The 16,164-nt window shown below is 33.9% G+C and overlaps 1 protein-coding gene across 3 annotated transcripts in view; it reads left to right on the top strand.

The window, feature by feature from the left end:
* LOC142344850 (uncharacterized) overlaps nucleotides 1-16,164 on the top strand; it is a 217,935-nt gene that overhangs the window by 160,455 nt on the left and 41,316 nt on the right. For all 3 annotated transcript variants that reach the window (XM_075396870.1, XM_075396869.1, XM_075396871.1), the window contains exons 16-19: nucleotides 2,617-2,782; nucleotides 3,233-3,339; nucleotides 6,396-6,508; nucleotides 12,264-12,431. In XM_075396870.1, the coding sequence (XP_075252985.1) occupies nucleotides 2,617-2,782; nucleotides 3,233-3,339; nucleotides 6,396-6,508; nucleotides 12,264-12,431 (554 nt within the window). The remainder of the gene's footprint in view (nucleotides 1-2,616; nucleotides 2,783-3,232; nucleotides 3,340-6,395; nucleotides 6,509-12,263; nucleotides 12,432-16,164) is intronic.

Below are 16,164 nucleotides of genomic sequence, written 5' to 3'. Positions count from 1 at the left end.
ATTTGTCACCAAAGAACGCGTTCCTATTCTATTAACTGATTCCATGGTATTTTAAATATTATCGGGAATTCACACAAATCATACATTACTTCATTTGAAATCTAGAAAAGTTGTATGATGAGCATCCCGAGATATGTTATCCGAAATAATCCCTGGAATGTAAATTTATTGAATTTTTGATCTTTTAACCAGCCAATCACTTGCCCATTGCGTGAGCGGCTGTGCCGTATTTTTATTGACCACGTAATAGCACATTAAAAATTAAATTTTGTGTTCTTATATGTTCATTGAGTGCCGCAATGTTTACAAAAACTAATCGCAATCCCAGATGCTCTAGAAAATTTAGAAAACAAACAAAAATCAGGAGCAAGGAATGTCAATATTTGTTTGCCAAGGATTGAAAAACTATAGTTGTCTACTTTGATTGATTAAAATGAAGCAGTTAGGCACAACTGCAATTTTATAAGTTTAATTGAAATCAATTCTTAAAATTTTTGAAGCTACAAAAGTGCAACTAACATAATTTAAGAAACATTTTGAGTGTTTGTGCGAATGTTCTGCCCGGAGTTAATTTGGACTATGCGTGATAGCAGCAGTGCTGCAATTGGACGTCAAAGAACCAAACGTATCGTCTTGGTTCACTGCAGCCAGTTTTGATGGTGTTTAAAATAAACTGCCGCGACACTTTCGTTTGGAAAGATATAGCATGAGTGCTCTTTGCCAAGTGTTGTCCTGTGATACCTGTTTAGATCATTCATAACAAACTTTCTCTTGCTACTGTAAAAAGCAAATCAATTCTGTTTGTATACATTGCAGCAGATAGAAATCTATTTTGCGAATTCTCCACCAATCTATGTGTATGGCATTGACTTCTGCGCTTTATATAATTTTCGGCGTTACAATTGAAGTTCTTCTAAGTTTTTTTTGCAATAATCGGTTAGTCAACTAGAGTTAGGTAAGCCTACTTCGCGCGCAGAAATAAGTAACTCTCTATCTATTAACCTTAAGGCAATAAAGAGAGCCCATTTAAGGGTCCGCCTTAATCGTACAAGTTATCACTATGCCTCAATTTAACCGCAGTTGTCTCTAGTCATCATTACACAAGGCTATGCCAGTAACTAGTTCATGGGCATTAATTTAGTTGGCTGTTTTTTGTGCAACTTGCCCAAACGCTATTATATTTCATAGTTTTTTTTGTCACGTTAATTGAGATTTTATAAAGGTTAAAAAACGAATTAAAAAAGCTCCTTCATGCATATTGACATAGAATATTTAGAAACGAGAAACGAGAAAAAGTAGATTACTCTAGATTGAATTACTTCTACGTCAATTTCAGCCAGAAATCAATAGTTGGGCGGCCAGTTATGTGAAGGAAGAGTTTATGCGGTACGCCATTTCCTTGATTTCATACATTGATCTTATATAATTTTATACGAATCGTAACGTGTTTCCTAATAATATCCTGGCATGCAATCAAGGAAATCACAAATAATCCTTAAATGAGAACAAGGAAACCATATCTGGTCCTTGCATTAATAAAAATGAAAATGACACTATTGGGCATTTTTGTGCATGTGCACCAATTGCCAGCCGAAAATGTATGAAATCCAAAAATCAATTATTATTGAACTGAATTTGAATTTTGCAAGAAGTGCAATTGTATATGGCTGTTGTACAATTGCAAGGACATAAAAAGTCCATCAAAAGAAAGCGCCAATTTTTGTTGAATTTTATACAAATTTGAGAGGGCTATGAAAAAAGACTCAAAGTTGTCAACAAACGAGAATTTTTTTTTTAAATTCACAATAATAGATTATCGAGAAAAATAAAAACTACACGCCTCTTCGCTTGGGTGTCTCAGGTGTATTTTTTCCTGATTGAGCGTGGTAGCTGCTACGATTGGAGTTGTTTACAGCTGCATTATTTTTTTCCATGAAAATTTTATGATTACCTGGAAATTATACAAATCATATAGGACCTTTTATGATTACCGGGAAAAATTAAACTCAATAACTCATTGTTTGGGTTACTGATTGAGCGTCGTAGTTGCTACAAATGCAGTTGTTTACAACATAATTAGTTTCTGTATGTTACTTGTATGGTTAACGGGAAATCATAGAACTGATGTATGACCGTGTATGATTACCGATGATAATATATGACCTTGTATGAAATCAACAAAAATTTTATGATGGGCAACCCAGTTATGGAATTTCACTGCGAGGGTCAGTTAGATTGAGCACGCCAATTAATTATTAATTATTAGTTTGAGTGAAAGTGTTTTTTAATATTCAGAATTGCTCAATTGTTGTTTTCTTGTACAGTTGTTGTTTTATGCTCTTATTGTCAATTATTTTTTCTTTCGAATATCAAAATTATCAATTGGGAGCGCCAGTAAAATCGCTGTTGGACTTAAAATCATTGCGATTAAACAACAGAAGAATCGCCAAAGAAATTTTTTGGTTTTTCTACAGAATTCTGAAACCTATGTTATTTTCCAGCTATAGGAATTCTCTAAGTACTAAAATTCAAAAATAGGCAAAAATGCATCCGATTTTTTTTTAACCACTAATGCTTTTCTCTTATTGTTGTGTTATTCAATGTTTTCGTTTTTAGTATTCCAAGCGAAAAATCTAATCCCAATGGATGCGAATGGATTAGCAGATCCCTATGTGAAGATCAGATTGATACCAGACAACAAGAAGGCAGATAAACTTCACAAACACAAATCCAAACGACTCAAGGAGACTCTCAACCCAGTCTGGAATGAAGAGTTTGAAATGTACGCATATTGCTTCCGAATTAAACTTTCGCAGCTTTTCAAGATATCCAAGATTTTGTGCTTCAATATTAGAAGTTCACCTGTCTGAGCCAATCATAAAGCTAACTTTTTATAATACAAATTGACATACATTGATAAAACCTATGTATAGAAATTTCTTGAAAACCATGCAAAGATATAGAAATACTAGTACATATCTTGAACTTTGGCATAATACTAGCTTTGCATGACATTCAAAATTAAAAGGCTCTCCGGACAGGTATGAATTATAGGAATTTCTCCGGACAGGTATGAATTATGAGAGATAGTCCATAATTTTTTGTTCAGCAATATCATGTTGATGATCAGGATATCTTAAGAAAAGATCAACAAAATATCAATTCTCGGCATCATATTTTTGTTTAATCGGATGTGCAACAGAAACTCAAACAACTACATGACGCTTTTTAGCCCTCTAGCGGTGGAGGATAAGAACAAGCGGTTACTGGTTGAAGTGTGGGACTGGGATAGAACTACGAGAAACGATTTCATGGGTGCTCTATCATTTGGAATATCAGGTAAAGTTTATAACCAATGCTGCAATTTTTGAGCCCACGTTGAGGTCACCCAGTGAACTGAAACTTGATACACATGGATAAGGATAAAAAGATTAACCATGCCATGGCAAGAAAAATTAAATTGTAAAAATTATAAAACACCTCCTCTACCTTTCAACAAGAGTTAGCAAAATTTTTCATATAATTCAGCTGCCGTTTGTTTACTAATCAACAATTGAGCCTGCTTTTCTCAGTATAACGTAAAACCATTAAAAAATCCAATAAATTAATCAACATCAGAGTCAGACACAAAGAAAAATTTCAAATCTTTATTTTGAAGAATAGATAATTTTTGCAGCAAGTACAGTACATAAAAATTGTTTTTGTTTCTACAATAGTATTTATGAAACTTTTCATCCTCTTAAGTTCCGTTTTGATGGACTTTTGCAAAATGCAAAACTCACACAGCGATTAGTACAAATGTGGTACATAAAGAAACGATGAAAACGAACATATATTATATCTTCTAAGTCTTGAAAAAAAACTTTTGAGAGAAGAAATTTCTTCGATTTGAGAGAAGAAATTGGTTTTTTCCCCCTTATAATCAACTCTTCTGGACATTAGCTTTTGGCTTGTTCAAGTTTCTCTGATAACCTGTTAACTAAAAATAAAAAGAAAATTAGACCGACTTGAAAAATATGATACGCAACTGAAGCAAAAATGTCGCCAATGAGCTGCTCTACCCTCAGAAATAACTAATCTAAGTACAAAATTGAAAACAAATTTAAACCAGAAAAAATATAACACGACAGGAGCTTATAAAATAATTGAGACAGATCGTTTTCACCATTTTATTTGTGGTTGCTGCCTCAAATTGTGCCCAAAATCAAGCCTGGGAAAAGTTGAGACCCTGGTATTTTTGAAATTAATAGTTCCCTGTTCACAATTTTTTTCTACCAGAGAAAAATGAAGATGAGACCGACATGAAACTAAAGGATATGAGGCAGAAGCAAAAAAAATGTTTTTGTTTTGCAGTTCCAGAAGATTTACCCCATTTTTGCTTTTTTTGTCGGTTATTTGTAGCATAAAACAATTTCAATGTTTCGAAGGATGAAAACAGCAATAGCATAAAACAATTTCAATGTTTCGAAGGATGAAAACAGCAATAGTTCCGCTTCACCCTTACTTTGTACTTTGATTTCGCAGTAGATTTTTTTCGTTTTCTTGTATTGGGATCAGATTGATTGAACAACAACTGGAGATAATGAAGAGTGTTATCAAGATTTGTCAAGACTTTGTCAAGAGCTGTCAAAAATTTTTATGGTTCCTCTTGATAAGATCTTTTTAAGATAAGTTCAAGTCTTAGCATTAAATGTTGGCATTATAAATGCTTGACAAGATGTTTCAATTTTTGCACTAGATATCAAGACCGTTCATATTTTATCAAAAACATCGAGTTACAATTCGCTGGGCGAAGCACCGTTTGACTCCACTAGAATCAAGTTAGCACGTTTGAGTGTCAAGTAAATTTGGAGCCGATGTGCGACCATGTAAACTATATAAGGAAATTTCGGAACAATCATTTTTATCATGCGATGGAAATCCGAGCCAGATGTAGTTCAAAGGAACCAAGAGGTAATTAAAAACTTCATTTTAGTACCAAAAACGCCAAACATATGATATTTTTAAATGCGCCACTTCTGTCCTGGTAACATTACGTAAGGAAACTAATTGAAGTCTCAGCCTATTCGTGGAAGGATCAACCTCTGACTTTTGATCAGACTTCCAGGCTGTTTCTTTGAGATAATTGAACCGTTTTTAAAGATGTTGATACTTTTATAGAATCAATTTTTCCCTTAGTTTTCTTTCGTTCGGTGAAAAAACCATACTTTTTTGGGTAATACAGTAAAAATAGAGAACACTGTTTTTGAATTCTTCGAAGGATTTTTTCGAAGTATATTTTTGAAGCATATTGAAGATTTCGAAGCATACTTTACTGAAATAAACGTAAATTTTCAAAAGACTTCAAATCCATGACGGAATTCTTGGCGAGATTTCGATAATATTCAATAAATTTGATTTTTCGTTCTCAACACTGTGACGGAAAAACTACTTTTTCACAAAATCAACCAGCGAAAACCACGAAAACTCTAGTTGTAACGAATAACTTAACAATTTTTAATGAAATGGGAAGTTTTTGACAAATCTCAGGTTTTGGTTCGACAGGTTTAGAGAGGGTGTCCTCGAAAATGAGGTTTAGAATCAACTCAATTTCTTACTTGACGGAGATAAGAGATTTCTGTTGAATTTTACCCAGGTGATAAAGTCTGAGACCTATATATTCAATAATTTCTTAGAACGAATTTTGGTAAGAGATCATTTATTGACTCAGGTTCATTTAAAAAATTTATTGACTCCTAAACTCACAACAGAATCCTTAACGAATTTTCACTTTTAAGTTTGCACAAAATTTTAGCCAGGTTTGTTCGGAGTTTTGTTAGAACCTAATACATAGTTTTGTCCAATTTTTCCCAAAAAAATTCTTTTTCATCTTATTTTGCGCTCGAGATGAAAAAACTATTCGCTGATTTTTAGTATGTGTTATGTGGCGATATAAGTTTTAATAGATATGGTGTTTTGTTATCTCAGAATGTTAGCCAAAAATTGGTTCAATAACATTGTATAAGAAATGCCGTCATTTTTGTAATAATTTAATTAAAATTGTTATTCAAAATTGAAATTAAACCGTCAGATCATCTTTATATCAAAATCTCAAAACAAACGTTGCTAGTAGAGTAGAACAATGTATGGAAAAACTCCTATTGTGTAGATTAGCAAAAAAATGTTCTCAATTTGATTATTATGCATCAATTTCAAACTAAATGTGAAGAATACTTTTTTGTAGAAAAACTCGTTCAAGTGAATTGTGAGATGTATAACCTTATATTCTTTGGTCTAAATATTGATTAATTGTTTGTTGAATTTGATTATTTGTTAATCTAGTCTTTCTTCTTTATTCGGTTTGTTGCTAACAAGATATGTAATGTTTCATTTTTTACTGTTATTTTCTTTTTCAGAGTTGTTCAGAGAGAGCAAAGCGGGCTGGTATCGACTGCTGAACAAAGAAGAAGGCCAGTACTACCATGTACCAGTAGACATCGAGACTAAGTCCAAACTTATCAACCTCACTGTGAGTCACTTTATTGTATTTGTTACAACTCTCCGTGAAAAGGGGTAGGAGTTTTGTGCTAGTTTGGCTGATTCATGATGTTAACTTTACCCGGTTGATTTCTTTCTGCGAGATAATCAAATAAATTAGCATTAAAAATCCATTGAAAACTGGATAGATCCCTGACGAGAAAATTCCATTTGTTAAATCTCTCAACGAAAAATTGAAGTTTAAACTTTTCTGTAACAACCAAGCTTGTGGTATATCAAGCTAACAAAGTTTGGTACTTGAGAAGAGCGTTGGTGCAACGTAACCATGCCTGGACGATGTTCTGCAGATAGTAGGTTGAATTCCTCTAAGAGCAAATTCTTTGGCAGAGTCCATGGAGTTAGCCAAAACCACAGTTGGGGTGTTACAGTTATATACATAACAATTTCACTTCTCTCAACTTTTCAAGTTCAGAGTACACTTGCATATATAAAGAAAATATTAAAATATGTCACGAAAATTTTTTTATAGATCATTCTATGAAAAAAATGCTTTAAGGATTTTTCAATTAGCATGAAACAGATTCAGTCTTTTTAGCAGTGAACTGGAAACAATTCGAGAAAAAGTCGCGCCATTTGGAAGCAATCGTTTCCAAATTACTTGAAAGTAAAAATTCCCTTTTTAAAACTGTTCAAGATCAGAGGAGAAGTACATGTCGTTGTACTATGACGGATAATCAGACATTAACCTTTGAACCTTTTTCAGTTTTACACATACTCTACTTTTAAGAGTTAAAATCATTTTTGACAAATACTTTGACTGATCTTCTTTGTGGGTATTCTTACCTGTTATGTGTTTCAAAATTTTTCTCTCAGTGGACAAAATTTATACCGCCACTGAAACATTTTTCAATCGAAATATTAAAGAAAACACTTTTTCTTTTTTTTCTGTTTTTCAACTCTAGCAATCTTCAATACAAATACTTACCTCATTTAATTAAAATTTTAAAGTATTTAATGAGCTAGATTGGGACAGATATTTCTTAAATTTAGTGCTAATTCAGAACAAAAAATTAAAACATTTAGATATTTTTTGAAACGTAGTTCGTCTTAGATTGTTGTGTTACATGTGGATCTGTAGTGACGGTAACTGTCGCACATATTCTACGAAAAATCCCATTTGTTTTATCTGCCATCCAGACTTGAACCATTTAGAAACACTTGAAACATCATTGAATTCATTTTTTTCAATAATTTTTTTAGTAATTTCATAATCCATGGACCATGGATTTTAGGGGGGAATAACAAAACTGTTTCCAATCTGGAATGATTAAAATTGTTTGAAAACTAAAATTGATGAATCTTTCAACTTGTCTACTCTTATAAAACTGTGGTCAGTTGATTTTTATGTCTCCTTTAGGTATTAGTGTTCGCAGCATCAAATTCTTCATGTGCTCTTGTTAAACAATAAAATAACAATTTAAAAAGATCTCAAATTAATCTTTTAATTACTTGATTCCAAATATTGTTCAAATATATTCAAATTTTCAATTTCTCTCAATATCTTGTTTCCTTTTGGTTAAAAATTACATTCCTAATTGAAATCTCGATTTTTTTAGATTTTTAATTTCAAATTTGGTAATCTCACTTTGTTGCGTTGTTTTTTGGTTCTTCGTATATCTTGAACAGCACAAACTGAATAAATTTTCCAGGTTGCCTAATCTTTTAATTATGAAGTTCGGCCAATTTTGAAGCACTGCATGGAGTGATGACATCTTTTTCTTTAACAGATGTCTTGCATTTGTTTTTTTTGGTGCTGTAGAACAATTCGTTCTTCTTGGCTTGATATGAAGATTAACATTAAAAATTAATTTTTATATTCAATCTGTTTTTCTTGTGAAGCCTGAAGATGAAGTGTTAATGCTCGAGTGAAAATGGACTTTTTTCGGTTGAAGTTTATTTTAACGTAAATGTAATAAAGGTTTTTTGCCGTGTAAATTATTTCTCTTCACGTTTTGATAAATCGCTGGGCAGAAGGCGGTCTCAAATATTCTGTGCAAACAAACAAAATGTCCTAGCACTCTCTTCTCCAAAACTAAAGCAGTTTTAGAAGATGAAAAGCAAATAATGAGTAAAGTACTAGTTGTAGTAAAAGACTCAGTTTCAAAAAATAGGAGTGATACAATTAAATACCGGTATCATTACAATTAGGAGCGACAATTAGTGCCAAGACATACTTAACGAAATAAGTAAAACAGACATCAATATTAAAATTAGCCGACTTCTTTTTGATTAAGGAAGCATGAAGTTTTGTTCTAAATATGCCCAGCGGTATATTAAACTTGACAACAACTTTGTGTTAAATCATTTCATAACGCATCTAGTTGCGCTGATAAAGAAGTGGTCCTCTGAACAAAACATGGGTTTCAGGATGTTTTCAACGTCACGCTCAACCTCCACACTCTTTTTAACTGTTTTCCATACGAATGAAATATCGCATTCAGTCTATTGGAAACCACTTGGCTGAAAAAAAGTTATTGGAGAGCTGAAACGTAATCTCTGTTCGAAATGACCAATCGACAGATGTTAAATTAAAATTTTTTAAGTCTTTGCAAACATGAAATACACTGCTGCCAGACAGATGAACCATAGGAGACAAAATGAGACTACGGTATAGAAGCAATTTTCTCTTCACGGAGGTTGTCAAAAAACTTAAATCGCTTCAAAAAGTTAACTTAAACGTTTGCACCTGGCGAGTTTCATGTCAACGTCACTCTGCCAGTTCAAATTGCTCGTCGTTAAAATAGGCAATAAACGAAATTTAAAATCTGTTATCTCTAGTTCTCCAAAAATAACAATTTAAAAAGATCTCAAATTAATCTTTTAATTACTTGATTCCAAATATTGTTCAAATATATTCAAATTTTCAATTTCTCTCAATATCTTGTTTCCTTTTGGTTAAAAATTACATTCCTAATTGAAATCTCGATTTTTTTTAGATTTTTAATTTCAAATTTGGTAATCTCACTTTGTTGCGTTGTTTTTTGGTTCTTCGTGTATCTTGAACAGCACAAACTGAATAAATTTTCCAGGTTGCCTAATCTTTTAATTATGAAGTTCGGCCAATTTTGAAGCACTGCATGGAGTGATGACATCTTTTTCTTTAACAGATGTCTTGCATTTGTTTTTTTTGGTGCTGTAGAACAATTCGTTCTTCTTGGCTTGATATGAAGATTAACATTAAAAATTAATTTTTATATTCAATCTGTTTTTCTTGTGAAGCCTGAAGATGAAGTGTTAATGCTCGAGTGAAAATGGACTTTTTTCGGTTGAAGTTTATTTTAACGTAAATGTAATAAAAGTTTTTTGCCGTGTAAATTATTTCTCTTCACGTTTTGATAAATCGCTGGGCACAAGGCGGTCTCAAATATTCTGTGCAAACAAACAAAATGTCCTAGCACTCTCTTCTCCAAAACTAAAGCAGTTTTAGAAGATGAAAAGCAAATAATGAGTAAAGTACTAGTTGTAGTAAAAGACTCAGTTTCAAAAAATAGGATTGATACAATTAAATACCGGTATCATTACAATTAGGAGCGACAATTAGTGCCAAGACATATTTAACGAAATAAGTAAAACAGACATCAATATTAAAATTAGCCGACTTCTTTTTGATTAAGGAAGCATGAAGTTTTGTTCTAAATATGCCCAGCGGTATATTAAACTTGACAACAACTTTGTGTTAAATCATTTCATAACGCATCTAGTTGCGCTGATAAAGAAGTGGTCCTCTGAACAAAACATGGGTTTCAGGATGTTTTCAACGTCACGCTCAACCTCCACACTCTTTTTAACTGTTTTCCATACGAATGAAATATCGCATTCAGTCTATTGGAAACCACTTGGCTGAAAAAAAGTTATTGGAGAGCTGAAACGTAATCTCTGTTCGAAATGACCAATCGACAGATGTTAAATTAAAATTTTTTAAGTCTTTGCAAACATGAAATACACTGCTGCCAGACAGATGAACCATAGGAGACAAAATGAGACTACGGTATAGAAGCAATTTTCTCTTCACGGAGGTTGTCAAAAAACTTAAATCGCTTCAAAAAGTTAACTTAAACGTTTGCACCTGGCGAGTTTCATGTCAACGTCACTCTGCCAGTTCAAATTGCTCGTCGTTAAAATAGGCAATAAACGAAATTTAAAATCTGTTATCTCTAGTTCTCCAAAAATAACAATTTAAAAAGATCTCAAATTAATCTTTTAATTACTTGATTCCAAATATTGTTCAAATATATTCAAATTTTCAATTTCTCTCAATATCTTGTTTCCTTTTGGTTAAAAATTACATTCCTAATTGAAATCTCGATTTTTTTTAGATTTTTAATTTCAAATTTGGTAATCTCACTTTGTTGCGTTGTTTTTTGGTTCTTCGTGTATCTTGAACAGCACAAACTGAATAAATTTTCCAGGTTGCCTAATCTTTTAATTATGAAGTTCGGCCAATTTTGAAGCACTGCATGGAGTGATGACATCTTTTTCTTTAACAGATGTCTTGCATTTGTTTTTTTTTTGGTGCTGTAGAACAATTCGTTCTTCTTGGCTTGATATGAAGATTAACATTAAAAATTAATTTTTATATTCAATCTGTTTTTCTTGTGAAGCCTGAAGATGAAGTGTTAATGCTCGAGTGAAAATGGACTTTTTTCGGTTGAAGTTTATTTTAACGTAAATGTAATAAAGGTTTTTTGCCGTGTAAATTATTTCTCTTCACGTTTTGATAAATCGCTGGGCAGAAGGCGGTCTCAAATATTCTGTGCAAACAAACAAAATGTCCTAGCACTCTCTTCTCCAAAACTAAAGCAGTTTTAGAAGATGAAAAGCAAATAATGAGTAAAGTACTAGTTGTAGTAAAAGACTCAGTTTCAAAAAATAGGAGTGATACAATTAAATACCGGTATCATTACAATTAGGAGCGACAATTAGTGCCAAGACATACTTAACGAAATAAGTAAAGCAGACATCAATATTAAAATTAGCCGACTTCTTTTTGATTAAGGAAGCATGAAGTTTTGTTCTAAATATGCCCAGCGGTATATTAAACTTGACAACAACTTTGTGTTAAATCATTTCATAACGCATCTAGTTGCGCTGATAAAGAAGTGGTCCTCTGAACAAAACATGGGTTTCAGGATGTTTTCAACGTCACGCTCAACCTCCACACTCTTTTTAACTGTTTTCCATACGAATGAAATATCGCATTCAGTCTATTGGAAACCACTTGGCTGAAAAAAAGTTATTGGAGAGCTGAAACGTAATCTCTGTTCGAAATTACCAATCGATAGAAGTTAAATTAAAATTTTTTAAGTCTTTGCAAACATGAAATAGACTGCTGCCAGACAGATGAACCATAGGAGACAAAATGAGACTACGGTATAGAAGCAATTTTCTCTTCACGGAGGTTGTCAAAAAACTTAAATCGCTTCAAAAAGTTAACTTAAACGTTTGCACCTGGCGAGTTTCATGTCAACGTCACTCTGCCAGTTCAAATTGCTCGTCGTTAAAATAGGCAGTAAACGAAATTTAAAATCTGTTATCTCTAGTTCTCCAAAACGTCTCATCCTCTGGATGTGTAGTTCTTGAAAATAAACTTTATTTGCAATATTTACTTTATGAAAAATGATATATCTTTGGTCGCTTTATTTCATAAAAGGTGAGACGAGCGCAAAAACGCTAATTGCTTCTTCAAAATAAGTCAGTTAGCATAATAATTGATTTTTTGATATCAGAGAGCGACACTTGATTCGGAGGGTGATTCAGAGATGGGTGGGCAGAGTGGAGGAGGGAGCGGAGGTGGAACAGGTGGAAATGGTGGATCAGGAGTCTCATCCGTAGATCATGCAAAACTCTCCGACTTCGAATTCCTTACTCTTTTAGGAAAGGGAAGCTTTGGAAAAGTAAGTAGTGATCGAACCAATGGAAAAAACGAGCCAGCCGACAGTTTTCCAAAAATGATGTAACAATTAGGCTGCGAAAAGAAATATTTTTCTGCCGATAATTCTTAAATAACTATTTATTGAATGAGATCATTTTTCAACGCATTTCTCACATAACTTCAACAGTTTTCACCCCTCAATAGATAATTCGGTAAAATTTATTTGCAGATGAATAATTTTTCATCGGCTTCTGGCGTTTTTTGCATTGATTCCACACGTTCGTTCTTTCGTTCCACGCCTTTGTTTTACAAAACATTCTGCGCCCCATCTCAGTCTCGAAGCACGTTCACAAAAACGCTAGCCTTCCGTCTTCCACAGAGTGCTTCCCCTGCGTAACTTCCTTCCAAATTTTATAACATTTTTTCCTGCTTTTGTAATAATCATATATTATTAATTGTATTAATTTTTCAGACAATCCATCCAAATATACAACAACTATTTTTAGCATGCCACATTTTTTTAGACATTAATCACTTGCTCTGCATATTTTCCATGCTTTCATTACATAATTATCACTCTTTAATCGCTATCTGACTTTTCCTTCAGCAATTTTTCATCACTTTACCGCCGATATATAACTTGTTTTTTACGATAGATTAACCGATATTTTTCGTACAAATTGATTGGAGTTATTGTAAACAATGAACACTGTGTTAGCAGTGAATTAAGAATTTGGCTATTTTTAATTGTGGATCAAATATTTTTCAGCACATGAGCTAATTGTGTTTTGAAATTGTGCAATGATTGAATTGAGGTTGTCTTTAAATTTTGGAGGAGATTGAACAGCATCTTTTATATAAAAATACGCTGCAAACGTTGATTTTGAGCCAATTAAATATCGGGAAATTGACATTTCGGAAAAAGCTATACCAAAATGATTCAATTTTTGAACGATATTTTGAGGGAAGTGTGTGAACAGTTTTTTTGATCTATTTAACATCAACTTAACTTTCCACTGATTCAGCGCATTTCTTACATAACCTTTGCGCAACCAGTTAAATTCTAGCAGAGTTTCTTGCTTACCCGCACCGAAATTGCTGTACAGAAATCGTTTTCTGTAGTCGAGAGTGTTTGGTGAGCGAAAATACGATTTTAGTTAACGCGAAATGTTCAGTGATTTTGCGGAGCGTTTCACTACTAAATTTGTATTTAATAGACTAATCTTTCTGAGCCTCACTTTAGAGTGGTATTCGCGTCGCGATTACAACGTAAACTTTTAGACTTGTATTTCGCTTATCACTTAGCTTGAGTGATATTCGCGTCGCGATTACAACGTAAACTTTGAGACTTGTATTTCGCTTGATCATAACATATCATAACTTTAAAAGGAAATTTGCGGCAAAACAATTTTACGGACAGCATGATTAGACAATTAAATCATGACATTAAAGTAAACAAGTTAACAGGCATGAACAAGGAAGATTTGATCTTCAGATCAAGATTGAACAAAAATTGTAAATGACTAAACTGAACTAAATTTAAGGTTATATGAATTTAGAGGATTTAGCACAACAAATGACAACGACCATTGTATGACTATATCACATTTCCCCCTCAACAAAAATAAACAACGAAAAATGTTTATGAGAAAATTAATGAAATACTTACTGGTTACTATAAATAATACTATAATGTTTTTGAAGTGTTTTATTTCGTCAGAGTCACTTTCATAAGCGCATTCCGCCTTACGAACTGTCATTGAATGTTCAGGTCCTTCATAATTCTGGGAGACATAGTATTATGTCGGAAACATTCGGACTGCCGAGCAGAGGCCTACTGAGAAATTCGTTTCTTCATTTTGGTTACGAGCAGCTGTTTTTTGAATTGTTGACACAATGGATTTATTTTTTATCTGTTGCTGCTTAATCATTTGCCTTCGCTTTTGTCTCGAGGGCGCAGAAGTAGATGATACAGTCGGCGGACAAGTGTTGGGGACGAGCGTTTGCGTTTATGTGATGGTTGTAAGGCTTCTGTAGCTTTTGAAGCTGCCTTTCGTTTTGGTCGTGTGAGCGGCTCCGCGATTACGATAGATGTCTGTGGCAGGGTCATTGGCGGCGCGAAATCGGTCACCGTTTCTCTAGGTGGATGCGGCGGTGCGGGGACTATCGTTTTCTTTGGTTTCGTCGGCATGCGTTAGGATGCTCTGGAAACATTAGAATGGATGCACGAAACTGCACTCATGTCATCAGCGATTGTTTTATGTTCAATCTTTTTGTTCCCTTCTAATTTTTGTCTTGCTTCTTTGGCGTGTTGGTTTATAATGTCTTCCGTAATTTTTCCCGTTTGTAAATCAGAGTTTCTTATTGTCACCTCCCGTTTTTCTGGTTCCTTTTATTAATGATGTGTATGCATCGGATTTGATCACAGAGGAACGTGGTGCTAGTACCTCGTATAGTCCGTCCAGACTCTTTTTAGCAGGCTTATTCTTTGATTTTTTCATCGCTAGTTGCAATGTCAGTGAAGCCTCAGTCGTAGGTACTGCTTGACCAACATCTTGGTGTGTGATTACTCTCGATTCTTTATTAGGGTCTTCGTTGCAACTCACTGCGTCCTTGCTGAGTCGATCTCTACTCTTTTCAAGATCGATATCGCTCCTTGCATCATTGTCCCACTGTTCATCTGAGATTAACTCGTCCCAACGTACTGTCTCCATGTCTAAATATTTTTTCAAAATTGGTGTATATGTGAGAGTACGAGGATCAGGCTCACTTGAGATATTACTTAATGGAGTATTTCTTTTTCTACCAAAATGCGCTTCAAACGGTGAAATATTAATTGTCTTTTGGCGATATATGCGGAGTTGATAAATAATTGAGTTTATCGAAGCTTTCAAATTAAATCGATTTCGCGCCGCCGTTTTAATACAAGCTAAACGATTCTTGAATGTTTGTATTAGCCTCCCAACTAGCCCAATTGCTCTCTCATCGTCTATTGAGCTTCAATTAAATGTATATTATTTTGATTACACAAGGCTTCAATTTGATGGCCCATTTGGCACTGCGCTTGGTCTAATCTAATCGTACGGGGAATGCCGTGTAGCAAAACATACTCTTGAAGAAATTTCAAAATAATTTTGGCGTTTGTTCTGTCAAATACTTCAGCTGTTTTAGAGAACCGATTAGGAAATTTAGAGAACCGATCTATGCATACGAGAAATTAAACTTCTTGAATCTTTTCATTACAAATTGGTCCAACAAAGTCAATTTGAATTTCTTCATTTGGTTATTTACATAATTTTAATGGTGCCCATTTTCTAGAAGGATTGATAGACTTTAAATTTCTAACAATTTGGCGCAAGGGTTACATTTGGCCGTTTTTGTGATGATGTCCCGATGCTTTTACTGCCACCATGCATGTACCGCCATGTCCGTCATCCCCCAACTCCCGGGATGTGGGGATGTGTGGCATGGATCGCTTCCACATAGGCGTCTTTTATAGAGTTGGCGATGGCAATCCGATCGTCGATTCACAAAAAGCTGTTTTTGACGTGGAGATCTTTCCAAAAGCTATGTATGTAGGTACTGATCTGACGGCAGGTGTCCTCGTTTTCTGTTAGTATACAGTCGCGAATTTCCTTGAGGATTGCATCCTTTGAGGTGAGACTTGCCATGAGCGTACTTGAGAAGATTTTCAAAAAGGCAAAGTTAAAAGCGTCGGTGTAAAAGTCGTCTGTTGAGGGTGATGTCCTTGTCGT

This window comes from Convolutriloba macropyga, chromosome 8, assembly GCF_964194025.1.
Source record: "Convolutriloba macropyga chromosome 8, txConMacr16.3, whole genome shotgun sequence".
Taxonomy (NCBI): Eukaryota; Metazoa; Xenacoelomorpha; order Acoela; family Convolutidae; genus Convolutriloba; species Convolutriloba macropyga.
The sequence above is the reverse complement of the archived record's forward strand: the minus strand, read 5'-3'. Positions and strand labels throughout refer to the sequence as shown.